The 20354-nt window shown below is 31.0% G+C and overlaps 2 protein-coding genes across 2 annotated transcripts; one reads left to right on the plus strand and one right to left on the minus strand.

Annotated features, from left to right (window-relative positions):
• LOC114331784 (NADH dehydrogenase [ubiquinone] 1 beta subcomplex subunit 2, mitochondrial) lies at positions 1-8887 on the minus strand. The gene is made up of 3 exons (XM_028281435.2): positions 8535-8887; positions 8337-8460; positions 1-117 (listed from the first exon to the last, which is right to left on the minus strand). The coding sequence occupies exons 1-3, from the start codon at positions 8624-8626 to the stop codon at positions 55-57; spliced, it is 279 nt and encodes a 92-aa protein (XP_028137236.1). The 5' UTR covers positions 8627-8887; the 3' UTR covers positions 1-54.
• A 3-nt stretch (positions 8888-8890) lies between these two features.
• Positions 8891-20108, plus strand: LOC114331783 (prefoldin subunit 5). The gene is made up of 4 exons (XM_028281434.2): positions 8891-9101; positions 9157-9291; positions 14106-14180; positions 19690-20108. The coding sequence occupies exons 1-4, from the start codon at positions 9000-9002 to the stop codon at positions 19858-19860; spliced, it is 483 nt and encodes a 160-aa protein (XP_028137235.1). The 5' UTR covers positions 8891-8999; the 3' UTR covers positions 19861-20108.
• Positions 20109-20354: the final 246 nt, after the last annotated feature.

Raw genomic sequence — 20354 nt, forward strand, 5'->3', positions numbered from 1 at the left:
AATATTTTAAAAATTTATTACAACTAACTGAAGCTATTAACAAATATACACATTTTACTTTTGTATACCCAGTTCTTCATCTGTCCATTTGGAAGGATCTGGATAAGGAAATTCGCCCTAAAAAACATAAATGTATTAGTTATTGGTAATCCTTCTTTTATATCTTCATGATATAAGCATGTATTCCTTGACCACAGTTCATATATCCTTATTTTATCAGAGAGTATTAAATATTTGCCTGACATCTTCATTTATCACCTATTTTATAAGATATGTTCTGTACTTTGTGATTATTAACAACATCAGATATGCAGATGACACCGTGATTACGGCAAGCTCTGCTGAACAACTCTCATAAACAAGCCTAAACAGTTTCTGTAAAAAAATATGGACTAAAAATGAACATAAAAAAGACAAACATACGATGTTAGCTAAGAAAACAAATATACAAACAAACATACATTTGAGAAATGTACAGATAGAAAGGGTTGAGAAAACCATGATTCCAAGTGACATTTTGTACAAATCGATTTTTGTAAATTGTAAAGTAGTACATTCTTTCACGGTTTTTGCTCTAAATTTTAAAGAACCCCTTGGATTGACATGAAATTTGGCATACGCATAGCTTACATGTCAAAGAAAAAAAGTGATATTGTGCCGATGTGTGCTTTTGCCCTGGAGGTGACTTTCACCCACTGTTGGGGGTGAAAAAATATATGTCCAAAATATGTCCGGAAATGGGTAAACTGACTAATTTTAAGTAACTTTTGTTCTATAGAGCTTTTTCGCCAAGTCAACACTTTTCTAGTTATTTGCGAGTGAATATGTTCATTTTTCAACAAAATAACCACACGTTTAGACGGTTTTTCGCCAATCAGTCAAAAAGTAAGTATTTTGTCGAAAAAAAAGAAACGTTCTTAGAAAAACTATAGCCTGTAAAAAAGTAAAAAAATGGTGTACGCGTTAGGTCTCTGGTCCTCGAAGAACCAGAGTTTTAGCCAATGAAAAATATATTCATATTCCCCAAATTTCAAATAGAATATTTCGACGTGAAATATCCAAAACATTAAGCACTTTTTGGGGAAAACCCATTATAACTTTTTTAAAGTGTTTAAAAAAAGCTTTATTTCTGTTTTTATAAAAAGTTTCTAGCATTCAATTTAAGCAAGTTACGCTCAAAATAAAGTTGGTCCCTTTTGTTTTGGCAAAAAAAAAATCGGGAAGACCAACCCCTAATTAGCAACTCAAATGAAATTAATCGTTACCGCTCCATAAATTATTTAACTTATGTTGTGTTTATATGATCTGTAAGTTTCATTGATTCAAAGTGCTTATTTTTGAAAAAATTTGGTTTTAAAGTAGAATTTTAAAAAATTTTAATTTTAAAAAATATGTTTTTTTTTTTTCAAAATAACTTAAAACTTGTTAAAGATACCAAAAATCTCGAAAAACAAAAAAAGTCTGCATTGCTTTTCTGAATATCATGTATTTTTTTGTTTTTCTGTTAGACAAAAATTGATTAAGATTTGGTGTTTCTAAATGTGCATACATTCGTGATCAGTGACTCGTTCAACCACTTTTAACTACAACCCTTTCAAAAATAATGACTTTGAACTGATGAAACTTACAGATCATATAAACAATACATACACGAGTCAAGAAACTTGTGAAGTCGTAACGATTAAGTTCATTTGAGATACTAATTAGGGGGTGATTTTCCCGATTTTTTTACCAAAAAAAAAGGGACTAACTTTATTTTGAGCGTAACTTGTTTACTTTTGATGCTAGAAATTTTTATTAAGACAAAAATGAAGATTTTTTTAAACACTTTAAATAAGTTGTAATAATCTAATGTTTGTAAGTAATGTTTTCCCCGAAATGTGCTTTATTTTTGGTTATTTCACGTTAAAGTATCCCATTTGGAATTTGACGAATATGAAAATATTTTTCAATAGTTATAACTCTGCTTCTGTTAGGTATTGAGACGTGATATCTACACCATTTTTTAAAAATTTTTACAGGCTATATTTTTGCTAAGACTGTTTTCCGACAAAATACTTACTATTTGACTTATTTGCGAAAAACCGTCTAAAAGCGTGGTTATTTTGTTGAAAAAATGAACATATTCACTGGCAAATAACTCGAAAAGTATTGACTTAGTGAAAAAACTCTATAGAGCAAAAGTTACTTACAATTAGTCAGTTTATCCATTTCCGGACTTACTTTGTACGAATATTTTTTCACCCCCAAGAGGGGGTGAAAACCACCCCCAGGGCAAAAGCACATATCGGCACAATATCACTTTTTTTCTTTGACTTGTTAGCTATGTGTATGGCGAATTTCATGCCAATCCAAGGGTTCTTTAAAATTTAGAGGTTTTGCTATATTTTACTGTTAAAGAACATACTAAAGGATTATATTTAATAAAGAATTCTACATCGAATGATATTTGAAACACTTGAATTATTTCTAGATGGCGGTGTAATCAATAATGAAATATGGTTTCAAGTACCTGAAATATTTTCAGGTTCGGTCCATAAGGTTCTAAACGACAAATATATCAGAAATAAAGTAAAAAGTTTGTTGATTAGTGATGTATTCAATAAAAAAAAGATAAATTTAATTAGGTACATTTTTCCATAATGATAAGTATTTTTTTATTTTCATTTTAAGTTCTGTTTTTTAATCCTAATTTAGGAAAAGTATTTTTTTTGTTTTTTGTTATGATTTTTAAATTTAAGAGTACATATTCTCTTTATTTTGAAATTTGTTGCTTAATTTCACCAATTGTGCTAACAATATTTTGGAAAATTTAAAATTTTCTGTGAACACTTTATCTTATAATTCCATAAGGTTGCAAGTACAATGCTTATAGTGATAGTGCATTAAGGTTTCAAGTACACTGCAGACGTAGTAAAAATGTTACAAATTCACAAATTAGAATCTTACTTATGACCTTATACAGTATGTCCCTGTAAGTTGTATCCATATGGAAAACTTTTTTATCAATAATTTTACGAAAAAAACTTATTCTTTATAAAAAGTTCTGCATGGTCCAAAACCCAAGATTCAACCATAAGATATCAAATTTTATTAATGTTATACGAGGTATGTCAAAAAGTTTGAATTTCACTCAAGAGTAAAGTAGCTTTATTTTTCACAATATTGAAAATTGCTATTATGAAAAGTTGTTTGGAATTAAAAACTATATTATAATATGCAATTATGGATAACCTAACATTATTTTCAGTTATTTCAATTCTAATAGCCAGGGAGGTAGTGTCAAATTTGACCGGAGCATTTTAGCATGGCTGGTTTCTTTTTATTTAGGTAGGTGTTCCAAAGCTTATTAACAAATGATGTGTCAGCTGGCCCAAAACCGGGGATTTTAGTCAAGAAAAGGTGAAACATGAAAGTTGATAGACCAACGCTACAACTTAAATGTCAAATATTTATATACGTTACTCAGAACATTTAATGGACTTGATTACTTGGCACCTACCTTTCACTCAGGAGATCGGGGTTCAAATCCTGGCGCGGAAAATTCTTTTTGTCTTTTTAAATTGACATTTTATTTTGAAAAATATTTATTTTTATAATACCACGTTTTTATTATTTATACGAGACAATATAAAAAAATCTGTATGTCTTTTATAGAATTAGGCATAGAACTTATGAAATAGCATATATACATTTGATCATAAATATTATGATTGACCTTAATAAGCAAAATTGTTGTACATGAACCCCTGAAGCTTCCTCAGTTAGTACGACCAATCTAAGTGAAAAAGGGGGTTGGCCTCCCCACCCCCCTCCTGACATTTTTTTTATCTTTTTAGACAAACTGTTTTTTGCATAATTTTATGTGATGTAAAACCAAAAGATACATACAACCCTAATTTTTCACTTTTCTATCACCAACCCCCATTTTTTTAATAGCAATCTAATTATTTCCCTGTTCTCTATAACATATAAAAATGAATTTTTGTCTGTATGTCCCTTATAGAATCGTAAACTATGCATTTAATCATATGATGACCTCAAGCAAAGTTTTTGTACTTACATGAACCCAGGAAGGAGTTAATACTTAATAATATATATACTTAATATACTTAATAATTATTAATAGAGTTAAAAGAGTTAATACTTTTTTATTATTAACTAGCTGACCCGGCAAACTCCGTACCGACTTAAAACTAAATAATGTTTGAATGTTTAATACCTAAAATTACCAGAAAGCCAAAAAATACTAAAAAATATTGCGTACCTATACTTTTTTCTCCCAAATGCATAGTTTACGATTCTATAAGGGACATACGTACAGGCAAACATTCATTTTTATTTATTATATAGAATAGGGAAATATTTAGATTGCTATTAAAACATGGGGGTTGGTGATAGAGAAGTGAAAAGTTAGGGTTGTATCTTTCGGTTCTACAACATATAAAATTAAGGAAAAACAGTTTGTCCAAAAAAATAACAAATAATATCTCCCTTTTCACTTAGATTGTTGGTCTTACCAACTCAGGAACCTTCAGGGGTTCATGTACAACAAATTTGCTTATTAAGATCAATCATAATATTATGACCAAAAATGCATAGTTTGCGATTCTATAAAAGACATACAGATTTTTTTATATTGTCTCGTATAAATAATAAAAACGTGGTATTATAAAAATAAATATTTTTCAAAATAAAATGTCAATTTAAAAAACAAAAAGAATTTTCCGCGCCAGGATTTGAACCCCGATCTCCTAAGTGAAACGTAGGAGCCAAGTAAGCAAGTCCAGTAAATGTTCTGAGTAACGTATATAAATATTTGACATTTAAGCTGTAGCGTTGGTCCATCAACTTTCATGTTTCACCTTTTCTTGACTAAAATCCCCGGTTTTGGGCCAGCTGACACATCATTTGTTAATGAGCTTTGGAACACCTACCTAAATAAAAAGAAACCAGCCATGCTAAAATGCTCCGGTCAAATTTGACACTACCTCCCTGGCTATAATAACTCTTTTATTATTAATTTTCCGAAAAAAAGTTATTCTTAATAAAAAGTTCTGGATAGTCTAAAACATAAAATACAACCATCCTATATCAAATTTTATCAATTTTATACGAGGTATGTCAAAAAAGATAAATTTAGATCAAAAGTACCTTTATAGTTTAGAATATTTCAATTAGAAGGATGCATTTACATACTGAAACATAGTTTTTAATTCGAAATAACTTTTCATAATAACAATTTTCAATATTGTGAAAAATAAACGTATTTACTCTTGAGCGAAATTCATATTTTTTGACATACCTCGTATAAAATTGATAAAATTTGACATAAGATGGTTGTATTTTAGGTTTTAGACCATGCAGAACTTTTTATTAAGAATAACTTTTTTTCGTAAAATTAATAATAAAAGAGTTATCTGAATTGAAATAACTGAAAATAATGATGAGATCCATAATTTTTCAAAAAAAAATTGTTTTAATTAGAAGGATGTAATTGCATACTAGAATATAGTTTTTAATTCCAAACAACTTATCATAATAGCAATTGTCAATATTGTGAAAAATAAAGCTACTTTACTCTTGAGTGAAATTCAAACTTTTTGACATACCTCGTATGGCTTGTATAATATTCAAAAAATATAATATTTGATGGTTAAACTTTAGGTTTTGGACCACGCAGAGCTTTTTATGAAGAATAACTTTTTCTCGTAAAATTAATAATAAAAAAGTTTTCCATATGGATACAACTTACAGGGACATACTGTATAACGTGAGGCATTGTCACAATTTACCACACTGCAATATAAAATAATTTTGAGTGAAAATAATTTCGACCACGAGTCAGTAATCTGTTAACCGAGGTACAGTAGTACCAAGCGGCGCCGCTAGGAGAACACTCCAACAATGCGTCGCAGATCACTTTAATGAAACGTGGTCATTTGTACTCTAAAACCGAGTAAGGTAAACAAAAACAAAATAATCGTTTTGTTTTGATTCAATTCGAGTCTCTTGTCATCCCCTGACACCTGGTGTTTCGGAATCTATCCCTTGTCAAAGAGGCTTTACAAGTAGACTGAATTGAATCATAACTTAACGAAGAATAACTGCAGATATTAAAATATTTGCAGCGGAGTGTGGTTAACTGTCCTCTAACGGGGAATGACGAAATGAGTGAAAATAATTTCGACCATGAGTCAGTAATCTGTTAACCGAGGTACAGTAGTACCAAGCGGCGCCGCTAGGAGAACACTCCAACAATGCGTCGCAGATCACTTTAATGAAACGTGGTCATTTGTACTCTAAAACCGAGTAAGGTAAACAAAAACAAAATAATCGTTTTGTTTTGATTCAATTCGAGTCTCTTGTCATCCCCTGACACCTGGTGTTTCGGAATCTATCCCTTGTCAAAGAGGCTTTACAAGTAGACTGAACTGAATCATAACTTAACGAAGAATAACTGCAGATATTAAAATATTTGCAGCGGAGTGTGGTTAGACTGTCCTCTAACAGGGAATGACGAAATGAGTGAAAATAATTTGTGAATTGTAATTTGTAAAGTGATCTGCGACGCATTGTTGGAGTGTTCTCCTAGCGGCGCCGCTTGGTACTACTGTACCTCGGTTAACAGATTACTGACTCGTGGTCGAAATTATTTTCACTCATTTCGTCATTCCCCGTTAGAGGACAGTCTAACCACACTCCGCTGCAAATATTTTAATATCTGCAGTTATTCTTCGTTAAGTTATGATTCAATTCAGTCTACTTGTAAAGCCTCTTTGACAAGGGATAGATTCCGAAACACCAGGTGTCAGGGGATGACAAGAGACTCGAATTGAATCAAAACAAAACGATTATTTTGTTTTTGTTTACCTTACTCGGTTTTAGAGTACAAATGACCACGTTTCATTAAAGTGATCTGCGACGCATTGTTGGAGTGTTCTCCTAGCGGCGCCGCTTGGTACTACTGTACCTCGGTTAACAGATTACTGACTCGTGGTCGAAATTATTTTCACTCATTTCGTCATTCCCCGTTAGAGGACAGTCTAATCACACTCCGCTGCAAATATTTTAATATCTGCAGTTATTCTTCGTTAAGTTATGATTCAATTCAGTCTACTTGTAAAGCCTCTTTGACAAGGGATAGATTCTGAAACACCAGGTGTCAGGGGATGACAAGAGACTCGAATTGAATCAAAACAAAACGATTATTTTGTTTTTAAAATAATTTTAACATTTACAGTCCGTCAAATAACACAGTTATGGCAGTTTAAAATTGGAAATTTGTTTCCTGAAAAATTTGTGAAATGGCACTTGGAACCTTATTGTTTCTCTGAACAACTCTAACAAATAAGATAAAACAGTTTCTGTAAAAAAATATGGACTAAAAATGAACATAAAAAGACTAAACATATGATAATAACTATACCTGGGGCTTCATCTTGATTCTAAATTAGACTGGAAACAACACATTTTAAAGAAGAAACAAATTGAGTTGAGAGTGAAAGAAATTAATTGGCTTACAGGTCGAAAATCTCTACTCTCAATTGAGAACAAACTGCTCATTTATAAAACAGTCATCAAACCTATATGGACGTATGGTATTGAACTATGGAGTTGTGCCAGCAAATCAAATACAACCATTATCCAAAGAACTCGATCAAAAATTCTACCCGTGATCGCAAATGCCCCGTGGTACATTTCCAAACAAAGGCCACCCCAACCAATTAATATTACCACTACTGCAGCCACTAAGAAAACTAATATACAAACAAACATACATTTGGGAAATGTACCGATAGAAAGGGTTGAGAAAGGATTACAAGCGACATTTTGTAGAAAATCGGTTTTTGTAAATGATTCTATTTAGTAAAGAAATACTTAGGGTACTTAGAATAGCATTGGCACAACAGAAAACGAACACAGAAGTATTGCAAGAAATGGACAAAGAATACAAAATAATAAACACAATAAAAATAAGAAAGTTACAATATCTGGGACACGCAATGAGGAGACAGTGATATGAAATGCTAATACTGATAATACAGGGAAAGAAAGAGGCGGAAGGAGTATAGTAAGAAGGAGAGTGTCATGGTTGAAGAATAATTTAAGGGACTGGTTAAAATGCAGTTCTATAGAAAGAAGACTAAGTTTTCACTCTAATGGCATATAAAACAACATAATGCTATTCTACATCCCACCAGAATGAAAACAACAGTTCTATAGAACTCTTCAGAGCAGTGGTAGACAGAGTAAAGAACCTTCGATTGGAAGACGGTACTTAAAGAGGAAGATGCTTATGCTTGTTCCCCTTATGGAATCAAAATGTAACTTACAAGAATATGGTCAGGTTCTGTCCACAAATGCCAAAGGATCCACCACCACATGAAACCTTGAACGCCTTCAGCAGCCCAGATAACAGTTCTTGAGGCTTCTGGAGCTCCTTTTCGGTAATTTACACTAGAAAAAAGATTATGGACAGATATGAGTGCAAAAATTACATAATAATGTCTGCAATGTAAATGTTAATTTACCTGTGTCCGCTGTTTCTTACAGATTGGTGTACCGGGGCTATTTTTAAATTTTTAAGGGCCCTGAGGGTAGTGAGACCCCTCGAAATTAACATTTTGAATTAATATTTTTCTGAACCTAATTTAATGACACTTGACAGTTAACCTATTCTACTCAATAAAGCAGAAAAAAATCTTCTTTTTGAGTTATTTAAATTCATATAACGATTATTCAATGTATTTTTAGTTTGTTTTGTATCGCATTTTAAGATTATGTATATTAATACAATTTATTATGAATTTATTAATTATATATTTAGAATTAATTTTCAGTTTTTGCTGTTATACTACAACACACCAGTCACTATTTCCTTATTTCTTCTTTTTTGGCGATTGGCGTTGACATTTTAGGTTATATATTAAATCGGCTGAAGACTGAAGACCCCGAATTTTGTTTTATAATATTGATAATAACTAAATCCACATACAATGGCTTCAATATCAGCAACAGAACAAAAAGGAATGCAACAGATTGATCTCACTACACTGAACGTACAACAGCTATCCCAACTAAAACACCAATTGGACAATGTAAGACTACGACATACCCAGTACATGTGTTACTAAAATTAGCTTAATCTTTTAGGAAGTCAGCTTGTTTCAAGACTCTCTTGCGTCTTTGAAGGTAGCACAGGGCAAATATCAAACTTCAGGCGAGACACTGGAGAAAATCACTGCCGAAACTGAGGGACAGGACATTTTAGTACCTTTAACTGGATCTGTATCCTTTAAAAACGTATATCAGTCATTTGGTTCAAGAAGGTTGTAGATATGTTAGAAAATGTGAAATGTACATGCTATAGGGGTTATTATATAATGAAGTGATTTCTAAATAAGTAATTGACTCGATTATTGTTGAAAGGGGGTAATCGCTATTTTTGAGTTAGAGTAAAAAACCCTTCTCTCTTTCTTTATCTGTGTTATTCGGTGTTGAAAGGAGGCAAGCACTGATGCACTGCATTGTTATAGTTTATAGAAAAAGAGAAGGGTTTTTTACTATAACTCGAAAAGTTAAAAATGGCGCTTACCCCCTTTCAACAATAAACGATTCAATTATTGATAAGTATGAAGCTATGCCTGCAAGAAGGGTGAACTCGAAAATACCTTTTTCTAGCATGAGTAAAACCAATTTTAAAGTTATTGACCTAGAGTAGAGCATTCTGTTCATTCTGTGTGTTTTTTCATTATTTTTATGTGTTTATGTGGTTGTGATTAAAGCCTAGTTCGCACCATGCTCGTATTTTAGTTGATTAGTGAGTAATTTAGTAATTAAACGTGTCTGAACAACAAGAATTTAGTCGAGTAGATTAGTAAGTAATTTAGTTCCATGTGTGTAGAAAATGATAGTGTAGAAATGACAGGATTCAACACCAAATAAAAATGACACAATCAAATGGACTTGTCAAGTTATTGCCCTGGATGGCTGGTGGATATCAGGTTCTTTCCCTGTATGTATATTTTTGATTGGCATAATATGGGTAGTTAAAAGCTTATTTCCCTGTAGAATTTATACATTTTGTGGGGACCAGTTAGAAATACTTACTATATTTTTGTAAAATCCTAAAATTAATAAATTGGCACTTATAATTTTTTTCCTTGGACCCTTCATTTCATATTATTGTCATCCTTGTGTCCCTTCTTGTGGGACTGCTTGTGCTTTGTGTTTTCTTTCTTCTATCTTGTGAAATTCCTTGTTTATAAGTGATGTGTAGTTAGCCATTTTTTTTTAAAACCTTTGTTAGCAGGTTTTTTCCTTCCTGAAATTTTTAATTAGAGTGGGTGTTTTGGGCGCTATCATATAATGATTTCATTCATTTTTTGATGTTATGTAGTGATTTGAGTGGAAATTTAAATATATGTGTGTTTGGGTTGGCTTTCAGTAAGTAAACTTTGGTTGCATATTCTGTATCATCTTTTTTAACACATCCGGAAAAGAAAGTGATTTGTTTTTTTATTTTTTCATTGTGAATTTGATAGATTGTTCTTTATTGTCAGTCAGGAATTTATCCAATGCTTCTGGTCCTTGGGGTCAAATGGAGAACACATTGTCTGCATACATCCACCATACTGTGGGTTGTTTGTCTTGTTTGTGTACAATATTTTGTTCAAAATCAAAGTCACATTCAATTTGGTCTTTGTTGTCAATGTATCATCCCTCTCTAATATAACTATTATTATTTTTAGCCTTGGTAATGTCAAAACTGACATATGTTGGTATATTGTTGTAATTGTGCTCTATTTGTGCTAGTTGGCAAGAATTGTTGTGAATTTTAAATGCATGTTGTATTGTGTCCTAGAGGTTGTATTATGTCTAAGAGGTACTTATAGTCCAGAGAAATAAGGATTTTTTCGGGACATTCAAAGATCCAGGTAGCTGACTACTTTTTTAGTTATTGTAGACATACAGGAAGAAAACCTACCTGTTTCCTGCCTAGAGTTCGTGTTCGTTTTTTACGTTTTTTAATTATTAACAATTTAGAGCAAAAATCACGATTTTTTCGATTTTTTGCTCCCTATTCAAAAGCTAATTAGTTGACATAAAATTACAAAATTTAATTTTTTAGAACATTAAAAACCTTCAAAATGCCGGTTTCTAAAAGTTAAAATGTTAATTTGTTGCTACGCAAACTGCAAAATAAGTGAAAACCGTTATTTGTTAATCACTTTTACTAAAACTACCTTAGAACTTTAGTGTTTCACCCAAAGTTGGGTATTGGCGTACTTAACAAACCCTCAAAATTTGAGACAGATCCATTAATTAGTTTAAGAGTTATTCTATTTGTTTACCCCAGAGACCTTTATTTTGCAATAACATAAGACAGAAAATATTGAAGATAGGGCAATTCTGAATATGCCAAATGAAAGTAGTGATAGTATCAAAATGCACTAAAAAAAGATAAAAAAATTAATTAATATAGTGAAAAATCCTAATGCCAAATTTTTAAAATTTTGTAGTTTATAAACATTTAGAATAACTTTAAAAATGTTGTTCATAGAAACAATCTTTTTATATATTCAAAAAGCTAGTATTTTAGTACGAATTTTCAAATAAAAAAATTTAGCCTGGGTTCATTTGGGACAAAGTTAGCCATGTGTTTTTTTAATTCACAGCTAATTTGTTTATTGGGACCGTGCAAGTTCGGAAAAGCGACACCTATTTCTACGCTCTGAACTTTTATTCGCACTTTTAATTATATTGGCCAATCATATGGTCCTGGTTACTGGATAATTGTCAAGGCCATAGTCCAAAAAAAATAATAAGAAAAAATAAGATTTAGGTTGTGTTATTCAAATGTAAACAATTGTATGTAGTAAATAAAATTAGTTATTAAAATGCAGTATTGCAAGCAAAATACAATTAATTAAATTTACCTTTATATAATAATTGCATATCATATCAATATTGTGAAGCAATATATAATTTTTCTTCTTAAATGACAATAACTATGAAATGTACGTCAATTTGACAATTTCAGTTGACAATATGAATTATTTAAGAAAGTTGCAATATTTCTCCGCTATTCGCGCACGATCGTTTCGCGTATCCCTTCCAAGTACTTGCACACCGCGAATAATAATTAAGGAATCTCATTAATGCCATTTTAAAGAATGGGATTTGTATTTTTTCTTAAAAAATTTCCACAAACGTACCTTCACAGCACCCTCTACGATTTTTCAAAAATGTAGTCTGGGTTCATTTGGGACAAAGTTAGCCATGTGTTTTTTTAATTCACAGCTAATTTGTTTATAATAATTAAGGAATCTCATTAATGCCATTTTTAAAGAATGGGATTTGTATTTTTTCTTAAAAAATTTGCAGAAACATTGTACCTTCACAGCACCCTCTACAATTTTTCAAAAATGTAGTTCAAACGATCAAACAAAAAGCAATTTCAAACCAATACAATTTTCTGTATATCCGGATCAACTCAATGGATTTTGATCTTTTTTTTTAATTGGTATGTAATTTCTACGTACATTACAAATATGCAATTTGTTTATAAATTTATTAATTAATAATCAGTCAAATTTGTTTAAACAATTCTTGAAAAAATATTTTTTTTACAAAAATCCATTTTTTTAATCATAGTATCATTAATGATCATAGAAAAAGTTAAAGTACACTTGAATAAATAAATTATTTTTATTAGATAATTATTTATTGAAGATAATTTATTTATTAAAGTATACCTTGACGTTTTCTATGAGTAATAATGATAGTATGAATAAAATCATGGATTATTGGGAAAAAATTATTTTGTCAAAAATTGTTTAAACAAATTAGACTGTTTATTAATTAATAAATGTTTAGACAAATTACATATTTGTAATGTACAGAAAAATTATATACAGATTAAAAAAAACGATCAAAATATATTCAGTAGATCCGGAGATATAGAAAATGATAGTAGTTTTAAGTTGCCTTTTTTAGTTTTTGAACTCGTGCATTTGTCGGCTCCCAACTCCCCCTTCACTTACCCCGACTAGTCACCAATTGAACTACATTTTTAAAAATTTGTGCAAAATACCAGCTTTTATAATATGTAAAAGAATTTTTTCTACGGACAATATTTTTAAAGTTATTCTAAATGTTTATAAACTACAAAATTTCGAAAATTTGGCATTAGGATTTTTGACTATATTAGATAATTTTTTTATCTTTTTTTAGTAGATTTTGATAGCATCAGTTTTCTACTTTCATTGTGCATACGCAGAATTGCCCTATCTTCATTATTTTCTGTCTTATGTTAGTGCAAAGTAAAGGTCTCTGGGATAAACAAATAGAATAACTCTTAAACTAATTAATGGATCGGTCTCAAATTTTGAGGGTTTGTTGAGTACCCCAATACCCAACTTTGGGTGAAACACTAAAGTTCTAAGTTAGTTTTAGTTAAAGTTATTAACAAATACCGATTTTCACTTATTTTGCAGTTTGCGTAGCAACAAATTAACTTTTTAACTTTCAAAAATCGGCATTTTGAAGGTTATTTAATGTCCTATAAAATTAAATTTTGTAATTTTTTGTCAACTATTTAGCTTTTGAATGGGGTGCAAAAGATCGAAAAAATCGCGATTTTTGTACTAAATTGTTAATAATTAAAAAACGGACGCAAACTGTGGGCAGGAAATAGGTAGGTTTTCTTCCTATAGGTCTACAGTAACTAAAAAATTAGTCAGCTACCTGGATCTTTGAGTGTCCCGATCATGATCTATTTGTCTATTTCTAGCTTATTTACCTGGAGTATTAGTCTGCTGTACAAGGAGAACCCATGCTACTACAAATTGGTCGCAGGGGTATGTTTTCTTTATTTATCAAGTATATCGACCTCAATTTTGACAGCAAGTAACCTCCTCAACAACTTTATACAGTCTTTGAATACAAATTTTATTAGGTAAAAATGTATTTTTGTCATTACAAACAGCTGTAGTTAATCCCATACCAACACAATATTTATCTTACCAGAAAACAGTTTCGGAAGCTTAATAAGTAATCATGTTTGTATTTAATAGTTTTTCCTTAACTAAAATCACTAGATGTATGTTCCTGGTAAACTTCATGACACACAAAATGTTATAATCGATATTGGAACAAGATATTATGTAGAAAAGGTAACCAAATGTTATCACTAACCAACTAACTTCATATCTGTATATTCTTAACTTCATGTATGTTCTGTTACCTTTTGCCATTCCATTACACATTTTTAGTATTGTAGAAATTAAAGCTGTACAAAAAGCTTGCAAAACAACTTAAGTTGGTAAATATTATATGTCAGTCCACAACCAAATCAATTCTAAGGGCCGGTATTTCCAACCTCACTTAAGCCAAAGCTTACTTTAAGCCTTTGCTTAAGCTTAGATGCCTGTATTTCCACTTCAATTTGAGGCTTAAGCCTAGGCTTAAACCAAATAATTTTAAGCTCGCGCGTGAGTTGATTTAAGCCTTTGCTTAAAATTTGTTTTCGGTTTTTTGAGGTTATTTCTATAGATTATTAATTATAGAGTTGTTTTGAAAACCAACTTTTAAGTAATAACGTTATTATTGGATTATTAAATAATATTCTATTAATTTATTAATCCTAATAACGATTATTAAAATTCTTACTACTTTTGGAAGGTGTAGGCACATGAAAATTGTTTATTTCTAGAATGCTTGGTAGGTATATTTATTTTACAAAAATAAACTTACATTCCAATTTGACATTTTAAGGAATATATCCAATAAACAAAATTACAAAGACGGATCTATTGCTTATGCAAAATAACAATAAAAATATAACCAGAGAAAATATAGACAATAAACTAAAAACACATGTACCATGTACACAAAATTAAGTGAAGTAAAAATAACATTGATACAGATGACAAGATAAAATTAAATGTCAACAGTAGTGGTTTTTACCTCAGAACAGTTAGCTCTGGCACTTTAACGTATTCAGAGGTACAAACCAATTAACTTTACAGCTGAGCATCAGTTTAGTTAAAAGAATGATGGAAATACGGCACCCAGCTTAAGCTTCTCCTTAACTTTTGACACAGGCTTAGCTAAGCAAAAGCTTAAGTAGCTATTGAAATACCGGCCCTTATTTTCTAAGTGTTCTTTTAAATGGCTACAAGCTACTTACAGACACTTTGCACTGTCGGATCCACAAAGTGCAAAGCTTGATTCATCAATAAAAAGTATATTAGCCCAGTCGTTAATATCTCAATCGACATGTTCTGGTGTAAAACTTCAACGTGCTATACAGTGTGCACTGTGGAAAGATCATTTCACAGTTGTCTAGGTGTAACATGATGTGTACACAAAGTCTGCAGATGTAAGTAACGTTCATTTGCGTGGTTGATGCACTTGAGACGTCCTGGAACTGGTCTTCTTGTGTATCCTCCACTTTCTCTATACCTTCTTAAAGCCCTTGAAATGCTCGATTGGTGGATTCCCATAACATCAGCAAGATATTGCTGCTATTGTCCATCTCCAATTAAACCTACAATTTGTGCTGCTTGTTCTGACGTTATATTACTCATTTTTTGTAATAACGCGTGAAAAAGTGAAAACTCAGTGAAAACTCAAGCAGACATGGTGCACAGATCAAATTCTTGAAGACAAATGTCCAAAATAAATGGCGGGTGTATGGGGAAAGGGATATACAGTAGAGCGTCGATTATCCCAACTAATTGGGGACATAGGTGTTCGGAAAACCGATTTGTTCGGATAATCGAACTACAATATATTGATACATATTTATAGTCATACATATTTATCCACAAGTTAATAAAAGCCATATTTATATACCTACATATTGAAATTTTTTCAGAAGTCAAACCACCGCATTTAGGTAACTTTTGTAAAACAACTTGATTACTTTGTACTATCAGTTCTCTTTTTTTTTGTAAGTCAACTTCCATAAATGGGGTAAACGGATCTAAACTAGTTTTGTAAAAGTATTTTCCAAAACAACTTACTCTTAGCCACTTCACTTTATCTCGAAAATTTATTTTTTGGTCAAGACTATTAGTGAGTCTTTTGTTTAAATGAAGTTTTGCAGGTAGAGTTTCAAAGCAATAAAAAAAATGTTCCATGTTAAGGCATACACTTTGTTTGGTACTCGCAGATCTAATAATTTCCCGATATTGGTCTGGTATATAAATATTCTGATGTTTTCTAAGAACCTTTTCTATTCTTCCAAAGTCTCTGTCAGAGTCAAGGTAACTGTGACCAACTTCGGGAAATTTATGGTCAATGATCTTAAATATTTTATTTAATATTAGGTATTGAAAAAGGTTAATAATGGAGAAGTTTTTGTTTTGTCCCCCACATTGATCTGACCAAATTATTAAATGATCAATTTGGGGATTTTCTTCTTTAAGAAGCAGACAAAATCGTAGCAAACAACTTGCTATTTCATTACTTCCCCTATTGGCAATATCCTCAGTCCATGTAAAAAAATAGGACTTATGACCAGAACTGGTTAAACAGTGGACTCCAAAGTTGTATAGCCACATTTGTCTTAAGTAAAAAGATTTTGACGTTGATAGCTTTGGCAAAGGCATCGTTTGTTGAAGATCCATTGTTATGTAACATTTTTCTTTGGAAATTTTTACTGCTTCGCGGTCAACTTTCTGCTGCGCAAAAGCAAGTTGAAAATTATTCGAGTGCTCTAAAGAGTTCTCTCCAGCATCGCATAAACTGCAAGTATCACTTTTTGGTACACCAAAAGATAAGTTAAACCTTGTTTCAAATATATGTCTGTAAAAAGAGGCCTTTACGAAATATTTAGTTTCGAGCTTTTTTGTTTGACAATCCTCTATATACAGTTGATGAAGTCGGTTAATATTTAGTAAAGGGGAAAGGTATTTTTTATGTGGGTTTTTAGTCCTAGAATAATGTGATTCTTCTGAAGGAAACTGCTTGATATGATTTTCAATGCAGTTTATTACTTCATCGGATATTTTTTTTGGATTTTGTGATGCCCTTGCTTATGTGGTGAGGGCATTACCTGGCCAGATTTTAAGTCATTTTGAGCTTTAAAGACTTTTTTTCGTCCAATTCGGTATAAAGAGCAGAAAGCATCTTTACACACTAGGGTATTTTCTTTATCACACGTAATAAAATATTTAAAGCTGTAAGCTTTCGTTTTTATATTTTTACGAGGGCGGTGACGATTAACTTCCTGCATCTTAATACTTTTAAAAATTAAAATATTTTTGGAATTTGTATCTAGCTTATAAAATTTTCTTAGAATTTCTTCTCTGCTTGCAATACTAAACTTCTCAGTACAGTTTAGTCTACATTTTTCTTTACACAGTAAATCTCTTTTAATTGTTTTTTCTTCCATCACTTTACCAGTCTTTTGAGAAATAAATTTTTTACCTTGTTGTCTTAACCTTGCAGCTTTATTTCGTTTCCAATTATCAGGTTTCCGGACTCTTTTTTTAGTTATTTTTAAAACTGGTTTAACAATTTCTCTTCTACTTATTTCATCGGCAGTAACATGGAATTGCTGGTTATGGTCTTCTATACGTATTTCCCGAGGTATTTCCTCCTGCACTTCATCAATCCTATCCGGGGTTTCCCTGCTGTTTGTCGGAACCTTAAAAATATCTTAGTTATTTATTAAATTTATACTTATTTCTAATTTCTATTTTTATTTCTTAATCTTAACTTTTTTTAGCTTTACCTTTTTAATTTCTTGGTTATCAGAAAACATTTTACGTTTGACTCTATCAACATCCGGATATTTGTTTATGAGACTCGTCGAATAAGAAATATTTGAGTTATCAGAATACTCTTCTGAATCTTCTTCACTGGAAGGGGAATATTCGCTGCCTGATGTAACACTTTCATCAGTACAATAATTATCCATATAGTCTAAAAATTTAATTTATGTACATAGGTAGGTATGTATGTAATAATAACTCAAGTAATGTATATTATATCTATATTTTTTAAAATAAAACATTGAATCGCAGAGGGGGTAAATTGTTATTAAAAAGAGATGATTAATTAATAAAGGTAGTAAAAATTTTTTTAATATGCTTACCTGCTTTAGAGTTGACCTTCTTTTGAAGTCCACTAGTGCTTGGCTGCTCCAAAATCACCGCATTGGTATTGACCTCTAGAGAAGTACAAAATACAGTTTCTATTTACAAAAAAATTCTCTATTCGGACTTACCTTTATTTGAAACACATATTTTCTTGTTTTTTACTAATTCTAACATTCTTTTACTTCTCGAACCCATGTTGAAAGATGTGATAAACAACAAACATAACCTTAAAATGTCACATGGCACCTACCATGTAAATAAAACTTTCCCACTATCTAGTGGATAAAGGTGCTATGTCCTTAAATATGGACATAGCACCTTTATCTAATAAAAAAGGGTACTTAGTCATAGGACATAGTACCTTTATCAATTAAAATAATCCTTATTATTAACAATTTAAGAATCTTGAGTTATTCAGGGGTTGTATTACGACTTTAGGTAACCAAATATACAAATAAGTCATTTTTTGAAAAAAATGGACATAGCACCTTTATCAACTCATGTCTTCAATTACTAACGCTTGCTCGGTATTCGAGTGCGGGACGCGGGAGTCGATAGTTCGAATAAGCGGTCGTTCGGTTGATCGACGTTCGGATAATCGACGCTCTACTGTATGTCAACAAAGTATAATTTTGGGAAAACGCGTTTTTGTGATGTGATAATGTGATGTAAATGCTGTATTATTTTATTTTTCAATAAAATGTGTATGACTTAATTCTGGCGCAAGAACACATTTTATGTGGTAAATATATTTTTTTGAATATTTTTTGAAAAAAAAATAGAACATATTATTATGCCTCTTTTCACAACCATTTTTTATTAAAGCCTAGGTACAAATAAAACATATCTAATAATTACTAGTAATCTATTATTGTTAATTGTCCTCTGCTAGTTATCCTCGTGGTCAGATGCATTTGGCAAACTATCCCTTACACTATCTGACTTATATCTATTAACCCAAACGCAGATCAGAAAAAAATGGAACGCTTTTGATCATATTATGTGAACATATACCTCTATTCACAAAATATTTAATTTATTTTGACATATAAGTCTACATAAGCCCGTATTACTTTAAAAATCTCATTTCTAGTCAGTTATATCATTTTACACATATCAAGTCGCACGTAAATTTGTGTAGAATTACATTATCTCTTTTCCTCTAGGTGTAATATCCATTTTTGGAATGTATGGTGTACTTAGCTCATTTTGCGCATTTTTCGACTTATACTTGTATCCCTTTCCCCATACACTCGCCAAATATTCTCATTTAACAACGTTTTGTTTACTGTTTGTTTTTTCGCTAAAAACACGCTTCAACTTGGAATGCTATGGATTTGAAGACACCTAAAGGAGAGGATAGACGAGTATTAAAACATTCTATTGAAAATAATTTTTAAACTTTTTTTCTGTTTCAAAAATTAGACGATACTTATTGTGACTAGTGTATATTGTTCGTTTTGCATTCCCTATATTTAGAAAACAATCAATAGAAATGAATTAAAAATAGTAAATTAACAAAATATTTATTGATTTACCAATGTTTGATTAATTTATTGTCTTATTCTTTTAGGACATTGAGGGAGCAAAAGACTATTTTCAGCGAAAAGTCAAGTTTGTAACAGAACAAATGGAAAAAGTTCAGTGGCTGGGCATAGAGAAGAGCAAAATAAGGGAAGCTGTTATTGAAATTGCTGAAATGAAGATGTCACAGCAGCAGCAACAACAGCCACAACAGAGCTGAATCCTTAGAAGTATTTAATTTGAGTCTTTGTTATTTATTATTTCACAAGAACTCTGTGCCTCATTTCACTGCAGTTTGGTTTCGTTTTGTATTTAGCTTCTTTAGTAAAATGACATATTTAGAAAACAATCAATTTTAATGAAATCTTTATTGCATTGAAGGATATTCGTTAATTTGTTTTTTTTTTTATTGTCAATGATTCTAACATGATTATTTTTTAAAATAAAGAAATTCTCAGTTTTGATGTAGATTTTGTATATTTTACCCCTGAAGGTAAATGGCCTGGATCCCGCGTACTAAAAAAAAGTTGATTAATAGCAAGCTGAAAATTTGTTAATAGCTTAACAGTGTCTGGTCGGACAAATTTTGATGTATGGGAACGCTGGAACAGGGGAAATTTTAATTGTGCAGTAGGGTGAAATGAAATTTCAAGAACTTTTAAAATTTAGTTCTATTTTTCAAAGAAAAAATTATCTAGATAATCTGTTATTATG

The sequence above is a fragment of the Diabrotica virgifera genome, chromosome 8 (assembly GCF_917563875.1).
Source record: "Diabrotica virgifera virgifera chromosome 8, PGI_DIABVI_V3a".
Lineage (NCBI taxonomy): Eukaryota > Metazoa > Arthropoda > Insecta > Coleoptera > Chrysomelidae > Diabrotica > Diabrotica virgifera.